This window comes from Thunnus maccoyii, chromosome 21 (assembly GCF_910596095.1).
Source record: "Thunnus maccoyii chromosome 21, fThuMac1.1, whole genome shotgun sequence".
NCBI classification, from domain to species: Eukaryota; Metazoa; Chordata; class Actinopteri; order Scombriformes; family Scombridae; genus Thunnus; species Thunnus maccoyii.
Genome location: NC_056553.1, coordinates 6,471,652 through 6,490,194, shown reverse-complemented (window position 1 = coordinate 6,490,194; position 18,543 = coordinate 6,471,652). Strand labels below are relative to the sequence as shown.

At 40.5% G+C, this 18,543-nt stretch overlaps 1 protein-coding gene across 8 annotated transcripts in view; it reads left to right on the top strand.

The window, feature by feature from the left end:
* The window catches only part of LOC121888433 (dipeptidyl aminopeptidase-like protein 6), a 198,614-nt gene that overhangs the window by 167,163 nt on the left and 12,908 nt on the right, over window positions 1–18,543 (top strand). For all 8 annotated transcript variants that reach the window (XM_042399931.1, XM_042399932.1, XM_042399933.1 and 5 more), the window contains 10 exons: window positions 2,335–2,429; window positions 2,896–2,970; window positions 4,575–4,627; window positions 5,749–5,830; window positions 10,237–10,357; window positions 16,722–16,876; window positions 16,972–17,069; window positions 17,609–17,732; window positions 17,841–17,879; window positions 18,266–18,373. In XM_042399931.1, coding sequence (XP_042255865.1) covers window positions 2,335–2,429; window positions 2,896–2,970; window positions 4,575–4,627; window positions 5,749–5,830; window positions 10,237–10,357; window positions 16,722–16,876; window positions 16,972–17,069; window positions 17,609–17,732; window positions 17,841–17,879; window positions 18,266–18,373 — 950 coding nt within the window. The remainder of the gene's footprint in view (window positions 1–2,334; window positions 2,430–2,895; window positions 2,971–4,574; window positions 4,628–5,748; window positions 5,831–10,236; window positions 10,358–16,721; window positions 16,877–16,971; window positions 17,070–17,608; window positions 17,733–17,840; window positions 17,880–18,265; window positions 18,374–18,543) is intronic.

Sequence of the window (18,543 nt, the reverse complement as noted above, 5' to 3'; positions counted from 1 at the left end):
ATTTATTATGCTTTTTTATATTAAAAAGGTAATAAATTGTAGCATCTCCGACGATGTAATTATGTTGTCAACAAATGACACAAGACAGCTGCTAACTTCATTGAACATTTTCTTTTTTTTTGTTTCTCATGTCGACAGCTATAAGTCAAGTCAAACTTTATTTATATACCACATTTCATACACAGGGCAACACAATGTGCTTTACATAAAATGGCGATACAATAGCAACACAATCATACAAGTGCAGAAGTGCAGAAGATAAATATGCATCAACAGGTTTTACTGCAGTCATACAAGAACTAGTGCAAATATACAGCACACACACACACACACACACACACACACACATACACACACAAACAGAGCCATAGACTGTTGTGGAAAGTAATGTTTTTAACCTGCTTTTAAAAGTGTTCAGTGTGGGGTCTCTCTCAGGTCCTCAGGCAGGGCGATCCATCTGCTTGGGGCATAAATACCAAAGGCAGCTTAACCTGCCTCAGAGTTAGTACGAGGAATGGTAAAAAAAAGACCACTGCCTGTGGACCTGAGAGTTCTTGCTGGTTTGAATCTAATTAGCATGTCTTTTATATACTGAGGTGCAAGGCCATTTACAGCTTTGTGTACAAGTAGCAGAATTTTAAAATGGGTTCTAGTTTTGACTGGGAGCCAATGCAGAGATTTAAGAACAGGTGTAATGTGTTTGGATTCTTAGTTCCAGGAGAAATCTCTCATTCTGAAGCCAGACATTCACTTTGTACCGCCACTTTATATATGCAGGAAAGCTGACAAGTTGCTGTTTTACTTCTGACATTATTGAGCAGGGTTCAACCTAACGTTTTTTTCCCCACTTGGCCGGTAGATGAGAGTTTTACTGGCCCCTTGTGTGTTTTCATTGGCCCGGCAGCCAAAAAATCAAAATAACTTTTCTCCCATAATTTTGGTGATTTATTCATTGTATACATAATACATACAACAGTGAAGTTCCCTTTATATTTGGTTGTTTTCCTGTAGTTATTGATATGTAATGCTGATATATTACACAAATATGCAAAATATAAAATTAGGCACATATTGGATCTGTGAATGAATGGTGTTTAATTGTAGGTTACTCAATATTTTGTGTAAAACCAGACAGTGTGGAATACACAGGGAGAAGAGAACAGAATTTATAATAATAATGTTTAGACGAGTAACATTTCAACCTTGATTGTATTTATTTATTGGGACAGTGTACAGTTTTTAACATACAAGATGCAATGCACCGGAGTTAGCTCAAAGCTAATTTACGTCCGCAGTCCCCCACAATCAAAACATACAACAGCACAACAACAAAAAGTTGCTGATAATAAAGTCAATTAAATTAACCTTAACAACATCAACATTAACAATGAAATAAATGCTGAGAGATCTGCAGAAATGTACAGCAATCAGTGAACAGTGAGAGAAAGAACATAATGGCATTTGTTTGTGTTCACTCTGGGTTAAACCTCAGGTTAGTTACTTCAGGTTTACATATTAACTGCAGTTAATTAAACCGACAGAGCAACAGCTGTAACATCTGTACTTTAGGAGATTTCTGCAGTAGATGTTGACAAAGCTGGCAGGACCCACAGAGATGAAGGCTACACCTCGATAATGTCATAAAAAACACTCTTGGTGATCAGCAGCAAGCCTTTTAACTAACATTTTAACTAAACTGCATATGTTGTAATTTATAAACCTTGGTGATTAACACTTAAACAGAGAGCAATGCAGAGGCTGCTGCTGTCAAAGTCACACATAACTACACAGTGAGGATGCTAACCGGCTAGCAAGTTAGCCGGTGGCAAACTGTACAAAACATGCCACAGTCGCTGTTGCCACCCAGGAGTATTGTTACTTCCATAAAAGTAGAAAGCCCCTCTTTCTTTTCGTAGCCTCATTGCCTTGCAAAAACTTTAACTGGCCCCGGGCCATGGGGCTATGGATTATATTGAACCCTGGATCCGAAGGCCAAGTTCATAACTTAGTCAGCTAAAATATGCCTCGCTTCCACTGTCTCGTGTCAATGACTTAATTATCGCTCTTGTGTGTTCTGTCTGCAAAAGGGCAACGAGTGCACCTTCCCATTCGTGTGACCCACATACCACATTTTAAGATAGTGGCCTACAGACTCTGTTGTGTATTTCTCCTGGGAGTAATTTGGCTTATTTTTAAGAGATGGGGACTACACAGGGCAATACTGTGTGATCAGCAAGGGGAATCTGTTGTATGTTGGTACGTTTTTGTCATGATTCATTAAAGAATATCCAAAATAAAATCTTTCTTTCCTTCTCTCCCTCTCCTACTTCACAGGTAACGAGTTATTGTACCGCAATCGTGAAGGGGATGTCGTTAAGTTCAATGTCGACACCGATGACAAGACCATATTGGTGCATAACAAGAAGTTTGTAAGTCTTTTGTCATCTCCTCTCTTTATTTCTCTCTCACAATCACAGGACTAAAAGCCTGACCATGGTTGCCCACGAATTAAATTAAAACTTTTCTTATAGTGTCAGCAAATCAAAGAACCCAAAGCTCTTTTTTATTACAAAGTTTAATCAAATGATCCATTATTGCTGTGAAATGTGAACTGCATAGTTAACACTTGGGGCTCGGTTATGCTGGAGACGTCGAAATGGAGATGTAGAGCTGCGGCGGCTTGGGTGACGACACACAACATTATGTCCACCATCAAATCACCAAGCCCTGGTGCAAAGATTAATGCAACTCCCATTTGCTTCAAGAGCCGAGCAATCCGTCAAACGCAGTCATTTAAGGACTAGTTTAATGAAAAAATAGCACGCATGGTTAAAGGTTTCATCTTTTTGTCTGTTTTTTTTTTCTTCTTCTCTTACATCTGCCTGTGCTTCTCAGGAAATGTACAAAGCCAGCAAGTACGAGGTGTCTCCTGACATGAAGCATGTGCTGTTGGCCTACAACGTTGCACCGGTGAGCTTCTCATTTGTTTGCTTGTTTTTTGAATTAGCAAACTGACAGCCAAATATGTCAGCCGCCTCCGTTGGGGTGGGGGGGGGTAGGAGGATATAGGCTCATAGTGCAGCAAAGGCAGAGGAAAGAGAGGGAGGGAGAAAGTAATCATGGCGGGGTGTGAAGGCCTGTCGCACACCGCTGCCTGTCAGCAATGGCGGCGGGGGCCAACACAGCCGAGTGGAACTGTAGCAAGGGAGGCAGAAACACAAACAAACCCCTCGGCTCTGCACAAGCTCGCGGGGAGATGAGATCGACAGTAGAAACAGGAAGTAATGGCCGCCACGCTGTTGGATGTGTTGGGAACTGTGGCACCATGTTCACCTACAGCTATGCTCTTAAACGATTTCTCCGGCAGCTGAGAAGATGCTGGCTATCCACTGGAAACCTCCTCACACACTTACATGTACACAATGGCTAAACACCTTTATTGATGTGATTGTTATAGAGTTCTTAGTGGGAGGTGGGGGATACAATGTTTGCACATATTGTACATCCTCTGTATTATATGTGTATTACTTGTAATTCCCTTGAACTCCTGTAAAAAAAAAAAAACAACCAAACATTTGATCACAAAAAAAGGAAGTATTGACTGAATTTATCATTTCTGTACAATTCTAAAGTGTCCCTTGACTACATCAACTCTGCCAGCACCTTGACATCAGAGCGTTTCAGCTCCTAATGTAGGTAGATCAAATATATTGAATTATTTTGCTAGCTGATATCTGAGTGTTTACTTCATTCTGCTCCACCACTCAGACAGAGCTTGTGCCTATTGTTAGTGTGTGAAGGATGCTGGCAGAGGAATAACCTTGTATTATTGCCTGAGATGAATAGAAAATATTATGACACACTAGAGAAGTCTGGTGTGCTGCGTGCCGCATGTGTTTGAATTTGTTATTCCAACTGAACCTCCATCACGTTGATAGATGACAGTCATTCCTCCTATAGCGCTCGCTGTAGCAGCACACGATTACACACTCGCAGATGGACGTTCACGCACACACACACATCGGCTCCATATGACACTGTATGGAGTGTTCATGATAAATACAGTGTTTTCATGCAAACACATATTATACGAGCTGTTCTACTGTGAATGTTAATGTGTCTCTAGTGGGCAGTGACTTACTACGTTCCTGCACTTAGCAAGGTGCTATGCATACTTTCATTAACATTCACAAGCAGTTTTTCTTTATAGAAAAGCAAGAACACAGAAAACTCTGGTGATTATTCCATATTTATGTATGAATATGTGCTCTGATATCAGCCAATATGTCTTTTGGAGGCCAATACTACACTGATTATTATTCTGAAGATATTTGTTGTCTTGATGCGTGGCAGTACTCAAGATTCTTTCATTATTGACTTCAAAAGATTCATTATAGTCACCATCTGGAAACCTTTTTTTGTATGATTGATTCTTTAAAAACACATTAGCATTATTTAACTGTGATATCTACATTTATTTTAATAAATAATAGAATAATAACTCTGTTTAAAGCCAGATGTCAAGGGTTAGCCATACATTGTTGTGAGTCCTGCCCTGCTGTCTCTTCTTCCAGGTGTACCAGCATTCATACACGGCCTTCTACATCATCTGCAGTCTGGAGACTCCGTAAGTAGGCGACAGAGCTGCAGTGCTCCATTTGCATTGTATTTCATTATCTTATCCTGTAATATCTCACCTGACCTCCACTACCCATAAGAAAGAGACGCATTCCCACATCTTCTCACATCCACCTACAAGAAAGCGTCTCTTATTATGTTAACTTCACAACTTTCGAGCGTAACGCTGCGCCAGGGTATCAAGTAATCTGTGACCTCCAATGGCAGCCAGAGTTACCACAGCATCGGCAGATCTTATCCACTTCTGACTTCTTAGGTAACCCTTTAACAATAGACTTTAAATGAAAATGAAGCCACATTTGCACAATTACATCCAACATTGGCTGATAAGAGGGGGGAGATCTCACAGGGGCTACAATGCACTGCAGATTGATAATAATTATATTGCTTTGTCATTTGATTTGATGTATGAAGCTTTTTGCAACGTCAGTGTGTCTCTTGTAGCTCTCTTGTCCTTCACTGTTGAACAGTTGCCTGGAGAAAGGAACAAGCGTTAGTGAACCGTGACGAGTTGGCAATCACAGCCGCGATTTAATCTCTCTGATGTCGGTTTCTTTGTGTTTAAAAACACACGCGTGGCCAAAAAACCTCCATTATGACTTCTCATTATGGTCTCACTCATGAGAACTCACACCATGTTTGATTAAAATGGAAATCATGACACACATTTTCAAAATAGTACATTTAAAAAGCCAGAAAAATGAGAACCTGGTGAAGTAACAATTAATTAATGAGTACTGACCGGCAGCCAAGACATATTATGGTTATTTTGTTGTAGAAAACCTCATTATTTCCCTTTTAAATTACTTGCACACCAGTATGACAGCACTGTCAGCAGCTCTCCTGATCAAATCTATTTGCGTGCTGCCACCCAGTGGTAACCTCTCAGAAAACCACCACAGTTGATGACCTCATTCATCCACAGCTACAGACAAAGACATAGAGGCAGTGGCACCTCTAATTCAGCAGCCTGCACTGCGCAGCACTTTTCTTAATAAGGAGAGGTGACACTGTTATAGAGCGTGGTATTTATGAATACACTTCAGTCATTCAGTGTATGTGTCTGCACTTCCATCTGATACTATTGTTTCCTCTGTCTGTGCACCCCAGGGAGACGTGGAACCTGAACCCTCCAGAAGTGCGAAATGCTCAGCTGCAATACGCAGGCTGGGGACCTCAGGGTCAGCAACTGGTAAGAGCTACAATACCCATGAATTCCCCTGCCTCATTTCTGCCTGCTGACCAATGATGTTTCAGCTTCTGATTCATACAAACGTTATTGCCCACCACAAAGCCAGTGTCATGATTATGTTAAAAAACTGTGCAAAAAAGTAAAAGTGGACATGCAAGTAACAAACTTCAATGTGTGCAAAGTATTAGCATGCAATGTCATTGAGTGAAAGTGGGAATTAATGAGTTTTTGATGGTGTTGTTGTCCAGGGGGACTTTATATCAACTACCTAATGGGAGGAGTCGGGATGACTGATGGAGGAGGTGTGAAGGGACCTTTCTGTATCCCACGTTTGAGGCTATTTGGTCTTTACACGTGTCAATCACTGTGCAGATACTAAATCTTTCAGAGGATACGGAAGAAAGTGTGTCCTTTAGAGGAAAGAGAGAGAAGGAGGGAGAAAGTAATCATGGCGGGGTGTGAAGGCCTGTCGCACACCGCTGACTGTCAGCAATGGCGGCGGGGGCCAACACAGCCGAGTGGAACTGTAGCAAGGGAGGCAGAAACACAAACAAACCCCTCGGCGCCGCACAAGCTTGTGGGGAGGGAAATGAGATCAACGGTAGAAACGGAAAACACTGTCAGACGTGTTGGGAACTGTAGTACCATGTTCACCTACAGCCACGCTCTTAAATGCACAAAGTTCAGTGTGTGCAAAGTATTAGCATGCAATGTCATTGAGTGAAATTGGGAATTAATGAGTTTTTGATGGTGTTGTTGGCCAGAGGGACTTTATATCAACTACCTAATGGGAGGAGTCGGGATGACTGATGGACGAGGTGTGAAGGGACATTTCTGTATCCCATGTTTGAGGCTATTTGGTCTTTACACGTGTCAATCACTGTGTTGATGCTAATAAATCTTTCAGAGGATGTGGAAGAAGGTATGTCCTTTAGAGGACCTGAAGGCTGGGTTGAACCTGCTCTTCTGCAAATTACAGTCATGCCTTACAGGAAACAAAACTAATGCTGCGTTCAGGTGCTGAAATTGCAAAGTTAAATATTAACAAAATGAAGTTTGGACAAGTTCCATCATAACCAAACTTTAGATTTATTCAGTTCACTTTTTACTTAAACACATGATAGAAAACAAAAATGGCAAATGTATCCATATAACTTCTGTCTGCTAGCAAGAACAAACAGTGGAGTTTATGCTGACTTCCATTACTTAGATCCTGTAGTGGCTTTTTCACTGATTCACATCATTGTGGTAGATTTACAAGTGATTGATGACCAGATGAACACCTGAGAAATATGACACGGTCACATCGCATATCCTGACTATACAAGTTGACCGAGATCGCCTGAACGCTCCATTACATTACCCAATTGACTGTTGCACAATGGATTATGGGGTGCTGAGGGCTGGAAAGGGCGTGCTGGTTGTGTCCTCCAAATCTTTGGCAAAACAAGGCAATTGAAACGGAACAGGCCTTGTTGGCCCGTTATGACAAATTCAGTCTATTGAGAATTGCGAAGCAGATAGTCTTTATCTTCCATACACAGCATTTTCCTCGAGTCAATGGTATCACATTAGTTTCTGTCAAAACAGTGCACGCAAGTCACCCTCAGGGTGTAAGTCATCATAATGATTCACTGTGATTTCCCAGTAAACAAATTTCAAATCAAATACTGTTGTTCCAGTCTCGAGAAGCAATGGTCCTTTGCAACTCTTCCAAGATGAGTCATCCGCCGCCTCCATCATCACACAATCTAACTTGTCAAATCATTAATGAGCTTCAGTCTGTTGGTTTGCAGGGCAGACAGACTATAAGTGATTACATCCTGCAGCACAATGCTATTAATTACCTGTTATCTCGTCAGTGGATTAATTAACACAGTCGCTAGATTGATATAGCCTCAAGTTTCCCACCATTAGTCATGAAGTGGTTTTACTTCCAGCAGGAAAGTTATGTTAGCGTGAAACTGAACAGCAGCTGGCCTCCCTGAAGGTTCAGATGTCCTCCGTTGAAGAGGTAGAGGTTGAAGTGAGAGATGTCCATCCGTTTAAACAAGCACGCACTTCGCAAGCTCAGGCATGCGTCGTCATATTTAGACGTCTAATACACATAAATTAGTCCACCTGTTATCCTTTTCCCAAATCCCTTATGTGCTTGATTAAATCCTTTACTTTCCCGTAGAGACATGTGCAAATGAGCACATAGATGCCCGTATTTACACTCACAAACACAGCTGTCCAGCCACATGTTGAGCCATTTGTTAGGCTAAAAAGTCAATGTAATTTGGCAAGTAAGTGGCATCCCTTTTTTCACAGAGGCATGTTTCTGTACAAAGATGTCCTTTATTGTGGAAAATTAATCCCCCAATGAAAGGAAAAGGCTTATTTTATTCATGCTCCCTGTGGGTGGCTAATCTTTTAACATGTAGCTGACACACATTCAAAGTTTGGACGCTCAGCCCCAGGACGCCTTGAGAAGGACTGTGTATGTATGTGTGTCTGTAAGATTAATGTGTAACCAAGTCCAAATCATTTAGGAGCAGAATTTGTAGTCTTTGCTCCAGAAAATTGTTGAAATATTGCTTTGGAGCTTTCACATTCCTTTGCTAGCATCTTTTGTTAGACCCATCCACCTGCCTGGTAAATGCACATGGCTTTCAAACTTCCACTGTCCATTTGTAACACTGTTTTTCCGTTACAAATTTGTTGCCTCCATGTCGAGATTCCATAAAAGTTGTCCTTCTGACCTCACAAAGCTTCTCCAGAGCTGTAGAAGACATTACAGAACTGTATTCATGGGCAAGGTAGTACACCACATACTGAATAAACTGACTCTGACGTAAAATTGGTGGAGTGCCCCTTTAAGACCAGTTAAGAACACATTAATATATTTCTAAACCCTTACAGTTTCCTTTAGTTTTTCCAGATTCCATACTCATACCTAAACAGCCAGACAAAAGAGCCAAATATTAACAAATAAGAATTTTCTCATTGTGTTGGTGCAGTTTCAGTCGCATTCAGGCATCGTTCTCACCAACCGAAACAAACCAAACTGAGGTAGCAAACTCTGCATAGTTTGTGTAATCTGCTCCACATATTCTGGGTGAGGGTAAATGTGGATACCAGCCATCAGTGGCAGTGTTCAACCTTCCTTCAGAGAACGGGGCCAGGTCTTCTGTCTGTGCTGTGGCCTAGATTAGCTGCTATACAGAGACTCCATTTGCACCGATGTGACATCAAACCACATTGGCCCGCAGCTCACGTCTCCTCAAGAGAAACTAATTGTGGCAGATTCTGTGTTACCTTTTAAAGGGATGCAGGGTTTGCTGGAGGAACTTTAAGATAACTAGTTCTCACTGTGTGTTATAAATGCCACTTTGCTGTCACGTTTTGTATAACAAAAAAATGATAAAAATTGCAAGTTCATGAGGTAGATATGGTAGCTCCCTTGTAGCATTTGATCCTGTTTATACTGTGAAGAGAAGTAAAAAAAATCTACATGCAGCACCAGCATCAGTATTGGATTTCCTACTCTACATCGCCATCATTTTGTCTGCTCAAAAAAGAATATTTTTCAGGAAAATCATGCACAAACTGATACTGCGATACCAGCTTGAGGCCAAGAGTTTCCATAATCCTTGAGATACTGAGCGAACCCTTTTCTGTAATAGCCTAAGATTGATTTCAGCATGGCATTAAGGCTGTAACATTTTAAAAATCCAACCCCAAGAGCCTCCCCGCCCTGCCACGTTCACCGTTGGTGCTGATGATCTATTATTCTCTGTAATGAAAGAGTTGACCTTCAGTTATCTGGAAAGCCCCGCAGGCCTCTCCCAACATAGCACACAATGTGGAGGAGAGCGTCAAAGTCAAAATCTGGTCCCAAGGTTTGCTGTCTTATCAGAAATTGAAAAGACTTCTCCTTTTTTTTTTTCCTCTTAGGCTTTTGTCAAATTCGGACATCTTCAAATAAAAAAAGGTGCTATTGTCAATATGTGCACTGATATCTTGTGCCTGGCAGGTGAAAAAGCATCGTGCTAATGTGTGTTTCGACCCCAAGGTTGATCACGCCTGTGATACGACGACTTCTACCTAACCGAGGTCTCCCACCTTTGATATAATGAGTCAGTATAAATATCTTTAGGTTTCTTCCTGTGCATGCTGATAATAATAGTAAGGTACAGCTTATTTAATGTAAGGAAAATCCCAGTAGGAAGGCAGCAGTCAAGGTCAGCTACAGATATTGTCCTTTAGAGCTGAAAGGAATTCTGTGTCTTGCACAAAGACACCTCAGCAGGTTGAAAAGAGGCTTTCATCCTGGATTTTCCAGTTTAAAGATGGTTAGTCTCCTGCCTTGCTGTTCCCAAACTGGATTAAATTTGTTTCCTTTTTTGTTTTGGTTCCTGTAGATCTTCATTTTTGAGAACAATATCTACTATCGCTCTACGGTGGAGAGCCGCTCCATTCGCCTGGTGTCCACTGGCAAGGAGGGCGTCATCTTCAACGGGCTCAGTGATTGGCTGTATGAAGGTAAGGCAGAAAAAAAAGTGTTGCCATTAAAGGAATAGTTTAGACATTTTGGGAGAAACACTTATTTGTTTTCTTACCAAGAATTAGATGGGAAGACTGATACCTCTCTCATATCTGTAAACATGAAGCTAAAACCAGGAAATGGTTAGCTTAGCTTAGCATAATGACTGAAAGCAGGTGAAACAGCAAGATGGGTTTAAACCAAACACTTAATATCAGAAACTTTTCTTGAATATTTTATTGTGTCTTTTAAATAAAACAGCAGAGGAAAATCACTCTTTGGTGGAACTACTCACAAATCATGACACATGCAACATAGGGTCACAAGAAGACAATGCTTTATTTTAAGGGGTAAAAATGTTGGGAACCACTGACTTGTAGTCATGACGACCAACATGAAACACTACATAAAATGCATCTCTTTCTGCTCTCCATCTCCTCCCATTCCTATAATCTGAATACTCTGCAGGAACACATGTATTAGCAAGTAATGACATGAGACAGTATGACTCCCCAGTGTTTGCAGCCACATTAGTATTTTCGGCGTGTACCACTTTATTTCCTGCAGGTAAATTAAAATGGAAACTCTGTCAATTTGCTTTTGCTTTACACAGCCCCGAAAATGAATGAATGTTCTACATCAGTTGATTTGCATTAATTCAGCGGTGGTGTGCGTCGTACACACTCTGATACAGATGTCATGTTGCTCTCCGAGCGTCAACGCCACCGATCAAAGCTCACTTATGTGCCTTGAAGTAAAAAAAGGGACAGGTACTGTGTTAGCATTCAACTAATGAATTTATATCTGCCGCTCTGGGTGCACTCTCTGCTCCAGTGGAACAGTGTTTTAATAACGGCGCAAGAGGGAGATGGGGAGCGCCAGATATAGAGATAGAAAAAAAAAGAGAGACAGCTTATGATATACAACAAGCTGTTACATATCTGTCTGATAATGTGACTGAATGCCACCTAGGAGGATTTAGTAGCTGTGACACGGAGGTTATCTGAGGTTACCAGAGCACCAGGACAAGAGCCGTGTGGCTGCTTTTCCCTGCAGGACCTGGTCTGTTTTTATTTAGTTGTCTACTTACAGCTCCTCTTATCTGTGCATTAGCCAGGCTGACATTTGAAACCATGTCCATCCTTCAGGAGCAATATTTATTCTCGGCCAGTTAAACATTAATCAGCGCGATATTGCAGCGTCTGACCTCCTGACTCATATTTATGCTCTGCTGAAGGCCTGGTAATTTACACTCATCATTTACTGACCGGATAAATCTTTCACTGAGAGATAAAATATAGAATGTGCTGGTTAATGTTTAGATAAGAGCGTGCTGTGGGACAACTGAATTGTGTTTTGCTTATGCGATGGTGTGATAAACTTTAAGTCCTCCTTTAGTTTGATAACGGAGGAGAAAGTTATTTTATTATCTCAAGATAACACACAATGTTTGATATTACGATTTACTGTACAGCATATCTGGATACTCCTGTGTGGTGTGGGGCTGTTTTTTTTATGGTTTTGGCCACCAGTTTGGTGTGGGAGAAAGCGAGTCCTGACCTCGACCCCATCCGACGCCTTTGGGATGAACTACAATGCCGACTCCAAACCCCTTATCGCCCAACATCTGTGTATGACCTCGCTAATGCTCTTGAGGCTGAATGGGAGCAAATATCTGCAGCCAGGTTCCAAAATCTGGTGGAAAGCCTTCCCAGAAGAGTAGAGGCTGTTATAGCATCATGGTAACGCTAGTGGTTTGGGAATGAAATGTTCAACAATTACATGCTGATGGCATTTTGGGAGTTAAAATGCCAAAATGCATTCCAAGCAGCTGATGATGATGTCTTCATTTATTTTTATCTGGTGTTATTTCTTTATTTTTTGCTAATACACTAAAAGTCTGTTTCATTCATTTTAGATAAATCCCTTTTCAAAAAAAAAAAAAAAAGGTCTATAAGCCAGTAAATAGATTTGGCAACAGCCCAGTGGTGATGCTAGCATCTGCAGGGGAGCTTAGAAGTCGTGCCAGGTTGTGTAATGTTTACATTCATCAGTGAGACTGCAAGGCAGAAGATTTTCCATGCTAATGATTCGGGCTCTGCTCTGGCCAAGGTCAAGCTGAGGCTCAGACTGCCGCTGAGGAGAAATGAGGTCTTAAGCTCTGCCTGTCGCTGCGCGGCAGATTTGATGCCAAAGGGTGAAAGGTTGGCAAATAATCTCCCTGGCTTGAATATCCTCTGGTTTGCATTTCTGTCTTAATCCTTGAATATGTGTGTGTGTGTGCATGTTTGTAGTGTGTGCACGCAGGAAATAAAGAAAGAGACGAGAGAAAAGAAAAAAATTAAAAGCAAAAATTTTTAAAAAGTGGAGACACAGCCAAGAGCCCCATCAGCTGTGTGTAATCGTCCGCAGCGCCTCAGGAGAGTCTCAAGTGTTCTGTCATCTGTCGGCTGTCTGATTATTGAGGCTGTACTGATACTGACACATCCTGCAGTGTGACGCAGCCCGAGGAAACAGCTGTTTATTGGGCTCTGGTGCGCTGAGATAAAAAAAAAAAAAAAAAAAAAAACCCCAGTGTTGCTTTGAGTCATGTTTGCCCCATAGATGTTTGGCTAGATGACTGTTTGCATCAAGAGGCTTGTTCGTAGGGTTGTTTCTGTTTATCACTCTGTTTGTGGCTGAGCCTGCAGGGCATTAAGTAACCACATAATCAACACTTGTGTATGCTGGAAAGGAAAAGATTAATAAAGGGAATACAAATGTTTTAGTTTTGGTGGGAATACAAGTTGAAACTGACGTGAGACACAGCACACAGTTGCAAATTGGTTTGTAGAACTTTTGGAGGACTAGTGTTTCCATGTCGCCGTACTTGTAGCTTGTCAAAGTCAGGCAAGCTACAAGTAAGGATACTGATTTTAAACAATGGGAAAACAGAATCGTCTCCAGTAGCTGTAAGAATATTCATAAGTTCTGCCATATTTTCCGATTTTAGGACTAATGTTTTAAAAAAATGCATTGATAGTTTAATTAACATATATAACATCTTAAAGGCTTCTACTCTTCGTTATCATTTGAAATCATGAAGCAAAAACTAATTTATAGTTTTTTCAACTCTGCACAATGTTTCAGCCTGGACAGGAAGTGATGTGTTGTTGTTCATTTGTGGCATCACCTGAAAAGAGAAAAGCCCTAACCATAACCATAACCATAACCCTAACCCTAACCCTAACCCTAACCATAACCCTAAAAAAAACATTTGGGCAAAAATCTGCCACTGTAAGTACAATTTGTCTGCAGTGCTACTGCAGAATAAATACATACTGTACATGAGAGCTAAATCCTCTCATTTACTTTCTTCTCCTCCTCTGTTTGCTTAATATAGACCTGCAGAAACAAGTTACTGTAATAGCTGTTTTCATCCTTAAACATTTATGAGTGTTCTCTTCAGAGTGAAACTGAGGCGTTGTAGGCGCTCAGCAAAATCTCACCTCGCTTTATCATATGCTTCTCTGTTCTTGCTCAATTATCACTTGCACTGTCACCTCAGTCAGCACAATGGTTACTGTACTGTATTTATAGCGACAGCTGTTTCACTTGCATGTTTTTTTTTTTGGGCATGTTGGCTGTAAATCTACAGTAGATGTCTGATCATCTAAACAATTTAAGTCTGCTTGTCAGTGAGCCAGGCGGAGGGTGTGACTCTGCTGTCAACTTGAGAAAATTAGTGACATACATATTTCACCAGGATGAGCAGATTTAGTAACATTTGATGTGATTTCATATGGTAAATGATGTAAATAAAGCAGTTGCTATAATTAAGTCAAGCCAGATTTTCTTGGATTTAGTTTTGTCTCATCTTCTAGTTGGCAGAGGTAACCACAGAATTGATGCAAGTGTTACTTTGGGATCGGTGAGGTGGACTACAGGCTGTAAATGTCCAGAATGCAAAAAGTTAGACAAAGAAAACACACATCTTAGTGACCTAAAACCTGCATCAGACACTAACAACTCAGAGAAAAAGCAGCATTTCTTCCTGTACTTGTTCTGCTGCTCTGTTTTGTGTTTTTCAACATGTGACACTGCTGCCCTCTGTTGGAAAGACGATGACATAGGAACAGTCATCTTAATCATCTGCTACAGTAATATTGTACCATACGACCAATATCTCCAATATGCATTTTTTTCACATCTTTTTCGCATTTCTACTAATGGCAAGAAATTAAGAAAATACCTACTGGGACTTTTTGATTAACTTTTCTTTTTCTCATTAGTTCAGTCTGCCTGAATCAGTCACCTTGCATTCATTATTTCCCATTAGCCACTTGACTCCATGGTATTTCATGCATTAATAATATCCTTCACTCAGTGAATAATATAGTCTGCACAGCTGGATGGAGAACATGGAGAGAGAGGAGATGAGCCTGCAACAGCTCACCTGGTAATCATCACGATGAGGCGACTGGAAGAAAGAGGGGAGATCGGATCATATGACTTAAGAGAAGGAAAATGAGTCAGCTCATCAAAAGTGGTTCATTTGCACTCCCTTCTCTTACTGTTACTCCCTCTCTCTTTTGTCCATTCAGTTTCTTTTATTACCACATACAGTACATATCCATAAGCTTCTAGGAATTTAACTACTTTGTCCTTGACTAGCGGATCCCACAGCCCAGCTGTTCCACTCCACATGGGAGGCTTTTTAAGCTGCTGGTGGTGAAGTCAGCAGTCAGCAGCCAGCAGCGGAACCAGCCATGCAGGAAATCATTTTCATATTATTTTTTATTTTTTTTCATTATTAGCAAATGCAGCATAATGCTGTGCTGTGTTGCTCTGTTCATCATCAGACAGTGGGATGCAACCATTAGCTCTGTTTCTTTTTATGTCACTTGCATAGAGATGCCTAGCATTATGATTAGTTTAAGGCTGTCATACAGTGGAAAGGTACTGTATGATAAACAGTGCTCTGCTGCCTTTACAGAATTGCATTAGAGAACAAATGTACATAAGTGTATGTACTGAGGGTGTTTGTCAAATGATGCTGCATATCAAGTAATTCCACCAAGCGTGCACAGTTAATGAAAATGCTAATTGGTAGTTGATGTCTGTTAATTCCCTGAAGCCAGCACCCAGTCCTTCAGATAAACAGCATTAATGAAATTTTAATTGCAAAAGTTGATATAAACGTAGCTAATGGCACGCTGTAACAATAAGCCGAACAGTTTCGATGCCGTCTGCGTTGTCGCCACAGACTTAATAATGAAGTAGAATTGTCGTGGCCATGCTTTATGCTGTCAAAAGTTCCCTCAGTGAGCTTTTATTTGCATAATTTCTTAATGACTCTGTGTGTTGACAGAGGCATTTGTGTGTGTTTGTGTGTAGTAGCAGAAATGAAGGGGCCTAGATTGCTCTTGTCCCCCATTATTTTCTCTCTGTCTATTGAACACTAGTGTGTGTGTGTGTGTGTGTGTGTGTGTGTGTGTGTGATGGCTCCATAATTACAAACACACACACCTGTACAGGGTATCTCAAGGGAACCCTCTCGGTTGCAAGTCGTCTGAAATGATTTAAAGTGAGTTTCAGTGTTGTAGCTGAAAATGGTATTTATGCATACACACACACACACACACACAAGCACACAGAGAGAGTTAACAACAACCCAAAAACCACCGTTATCTGGTAAAGTACACTGTGTAGTTGTGAAAAATAGCTGTTTGGTTCATTTCTAGGAAATTTTGCAGAGTTCTTTTTTGGTCGATAGGCTGTACTGAGATTAAAAGCTGTTGTGATTTATGACCTCAACATTTGGTACTTTGTGTGTGTGTGTGTGTGTGTGTGTGTGTGTGTGTGTGTGTGTGTGTGTGTGTGTGTGTGTGTAGGTTTAAGAGTGAGAGAGAGAAAGAGAAAGCGAGTGTCCAAATATAGCAAACAGGTCAGGCAAGAGTAAGTTGAGTGTATTGCTGAAAGGGCAGAGTTTAACTTTTTGCAAGGAAGTTTTACTAATATTCATTTGTAACAATCCTATTTGTTGATGAAATTGTTTGTGAAGAGCTACTTTTAATGCTCGACACTGTGGTGTTTGGCACTTTAAAACATAAAATGTTGGCCAGTTGGAGACAGCATGAACAATTGTATGAGTTTCCTTTGAAAAGATGGTGAGTACGAAACAAAATGTACTTCTAATGATACAGCGTTTAATTCATTTTAGAGGATATTTTTCCCAGAACACCTATTAACCCCGGCAGATAACAGCAGTATGATTGTGTTGGCCTGCAGCCATGTTATTAACTTGCCTCTGCTGTTTGAGTTTTTATTCACTGTCTTTATGATTGATGGCCTTTTTTTTTTTTTTTTGTCTGATTATTTCAGAGGAGATTTTCCAGTCCCATATTGCCCACTGGTGGTCTCCAGATGGTGCCAGGTTGGCATACGCCACGATCAACGACACCCTGGTGCCAAGGATGGAGTTGCCCATGTTCACAGGCACGCCCTACCCGATAGGGAAAGAGTACCACTACCCTAAGGTTGGATTAGTTATTCTCTCTCATTTTTACTTTTTTCTAGAAGTGACTATATGGGTCTAATTTCTCACTAAAAACATTTTCCTCGTCGTGTTCAGGCTGGTGAGGAGAACCCAGTCATCACTCTGTATGTCGTGAACCTCAACGGTCCTCTTCACACCATCGAGATGAGGAGACCTGATGATCCCAGGATAGGGTGAGGAGTACAAACTGGAAAATCTGTCTATCATAAATTCCGATATTTTGTTAATATTCATATGTTTGCTCATGTGTGTAATATCTCTCCATTAAATCGTTTTCTATCGCCATATAAGTTGGCATATTGTTTTAATGTTCTTTCTACGAGTGCATTCAGCTCCTGCCGTTTTGCATATTCTGTATAGATACTGATACATTTTGGCTTAATGTGGTCCCGTGTTTAGTTTCATTAAGTCTAATGTCCCCATTTGCTCTAATTGTATTAATATACTATTTTTCCTCATCCTCCTTCGCAGTGGCTCATTATACTGAACGCTCCAATATCTCAATTTCTCTGCAAGACATTATTAAAGTTTCATCCCTTTTGAAAATTATATCATACTTTACAATTAGTAAATGGAAATATTTTGGCACTTTTTAAAGTCATTTTCTAATATTTCTGTCTCACTAATTTTACCCACTCACAATCCTAATGCTGCTGCAAACATCGCATTGTAAATTAAGTTAATTGTTGAATAATTTCTCTCTGTTTTTCAGTGAGTACTACGTGACCATGGTGAAATGGGCCACCACTACTAAACTGGCCATCAACTGGCTGAACAGAGCCCAGAACATCTCTATACTCACACTGTGTGAGGCCACAACGGGAGTCTGCACGAAGGTACGCCTCAGTCCGGTGTGTGTATGTTGTGTGTGGTGTACTGTATGGATCAGAGACCCTGTTCTTTCTTTCATGTGCAAACTGAAAACTGGCAACTTGTCTTCACAGAAACATGAGGATGAAAGTGAAGGATGGCTCCATAGGCAGGTGAGAGTGATGACACATCCAAATATAAGTTGCAAAAGGTCTGTTTTTTAAAGGGTAACTTTTTATTTGTGGAACAGAATTTACTTTTTGGTGGACAGTTGTTAAGACATGGATTCATTGTGGACATTGTTATTTTTATCAAAATGACAGATTGTAAGATATATAAGGATGTAATCATCACATGTTTTTGTTGTTTTTAATGGAATTTGTTTGGTGAAATTGTTATTTGCTATATGATGCTCCTCAACTACATAACATCCAACTTAGCATGTCATTACTAATTGTAGCTTATGGCATTTTTATGGTCTTTAGTTGGGGGGGGGACTTTTTATGACTTTTATATTATACTAAGTAAATTATTTTAATCACCTTGTCTGTGTCTTTAGAATGAGAGGCCTCTTTTTTCCAAAGATGGACTGAAGCTGTTTTTCACCCGCGCCATTCCTCAAGGAGGCAGGGGCAAGTTCTTCCACATCTCCATGTCCATCTCCCAGGTACGATAATATCCATGTGTCCTGTATTACTTAGAATTAGCAAACAGGGATGAAACTTTATACTTGAACTGATAAAGGAGGAAGGCTAATGTGAAACATCACTGAGTTTGTCATTGAGAAATATAAAGTTATGATGAAACAAGAATATGATTTCAACTTTCACTCCAAAA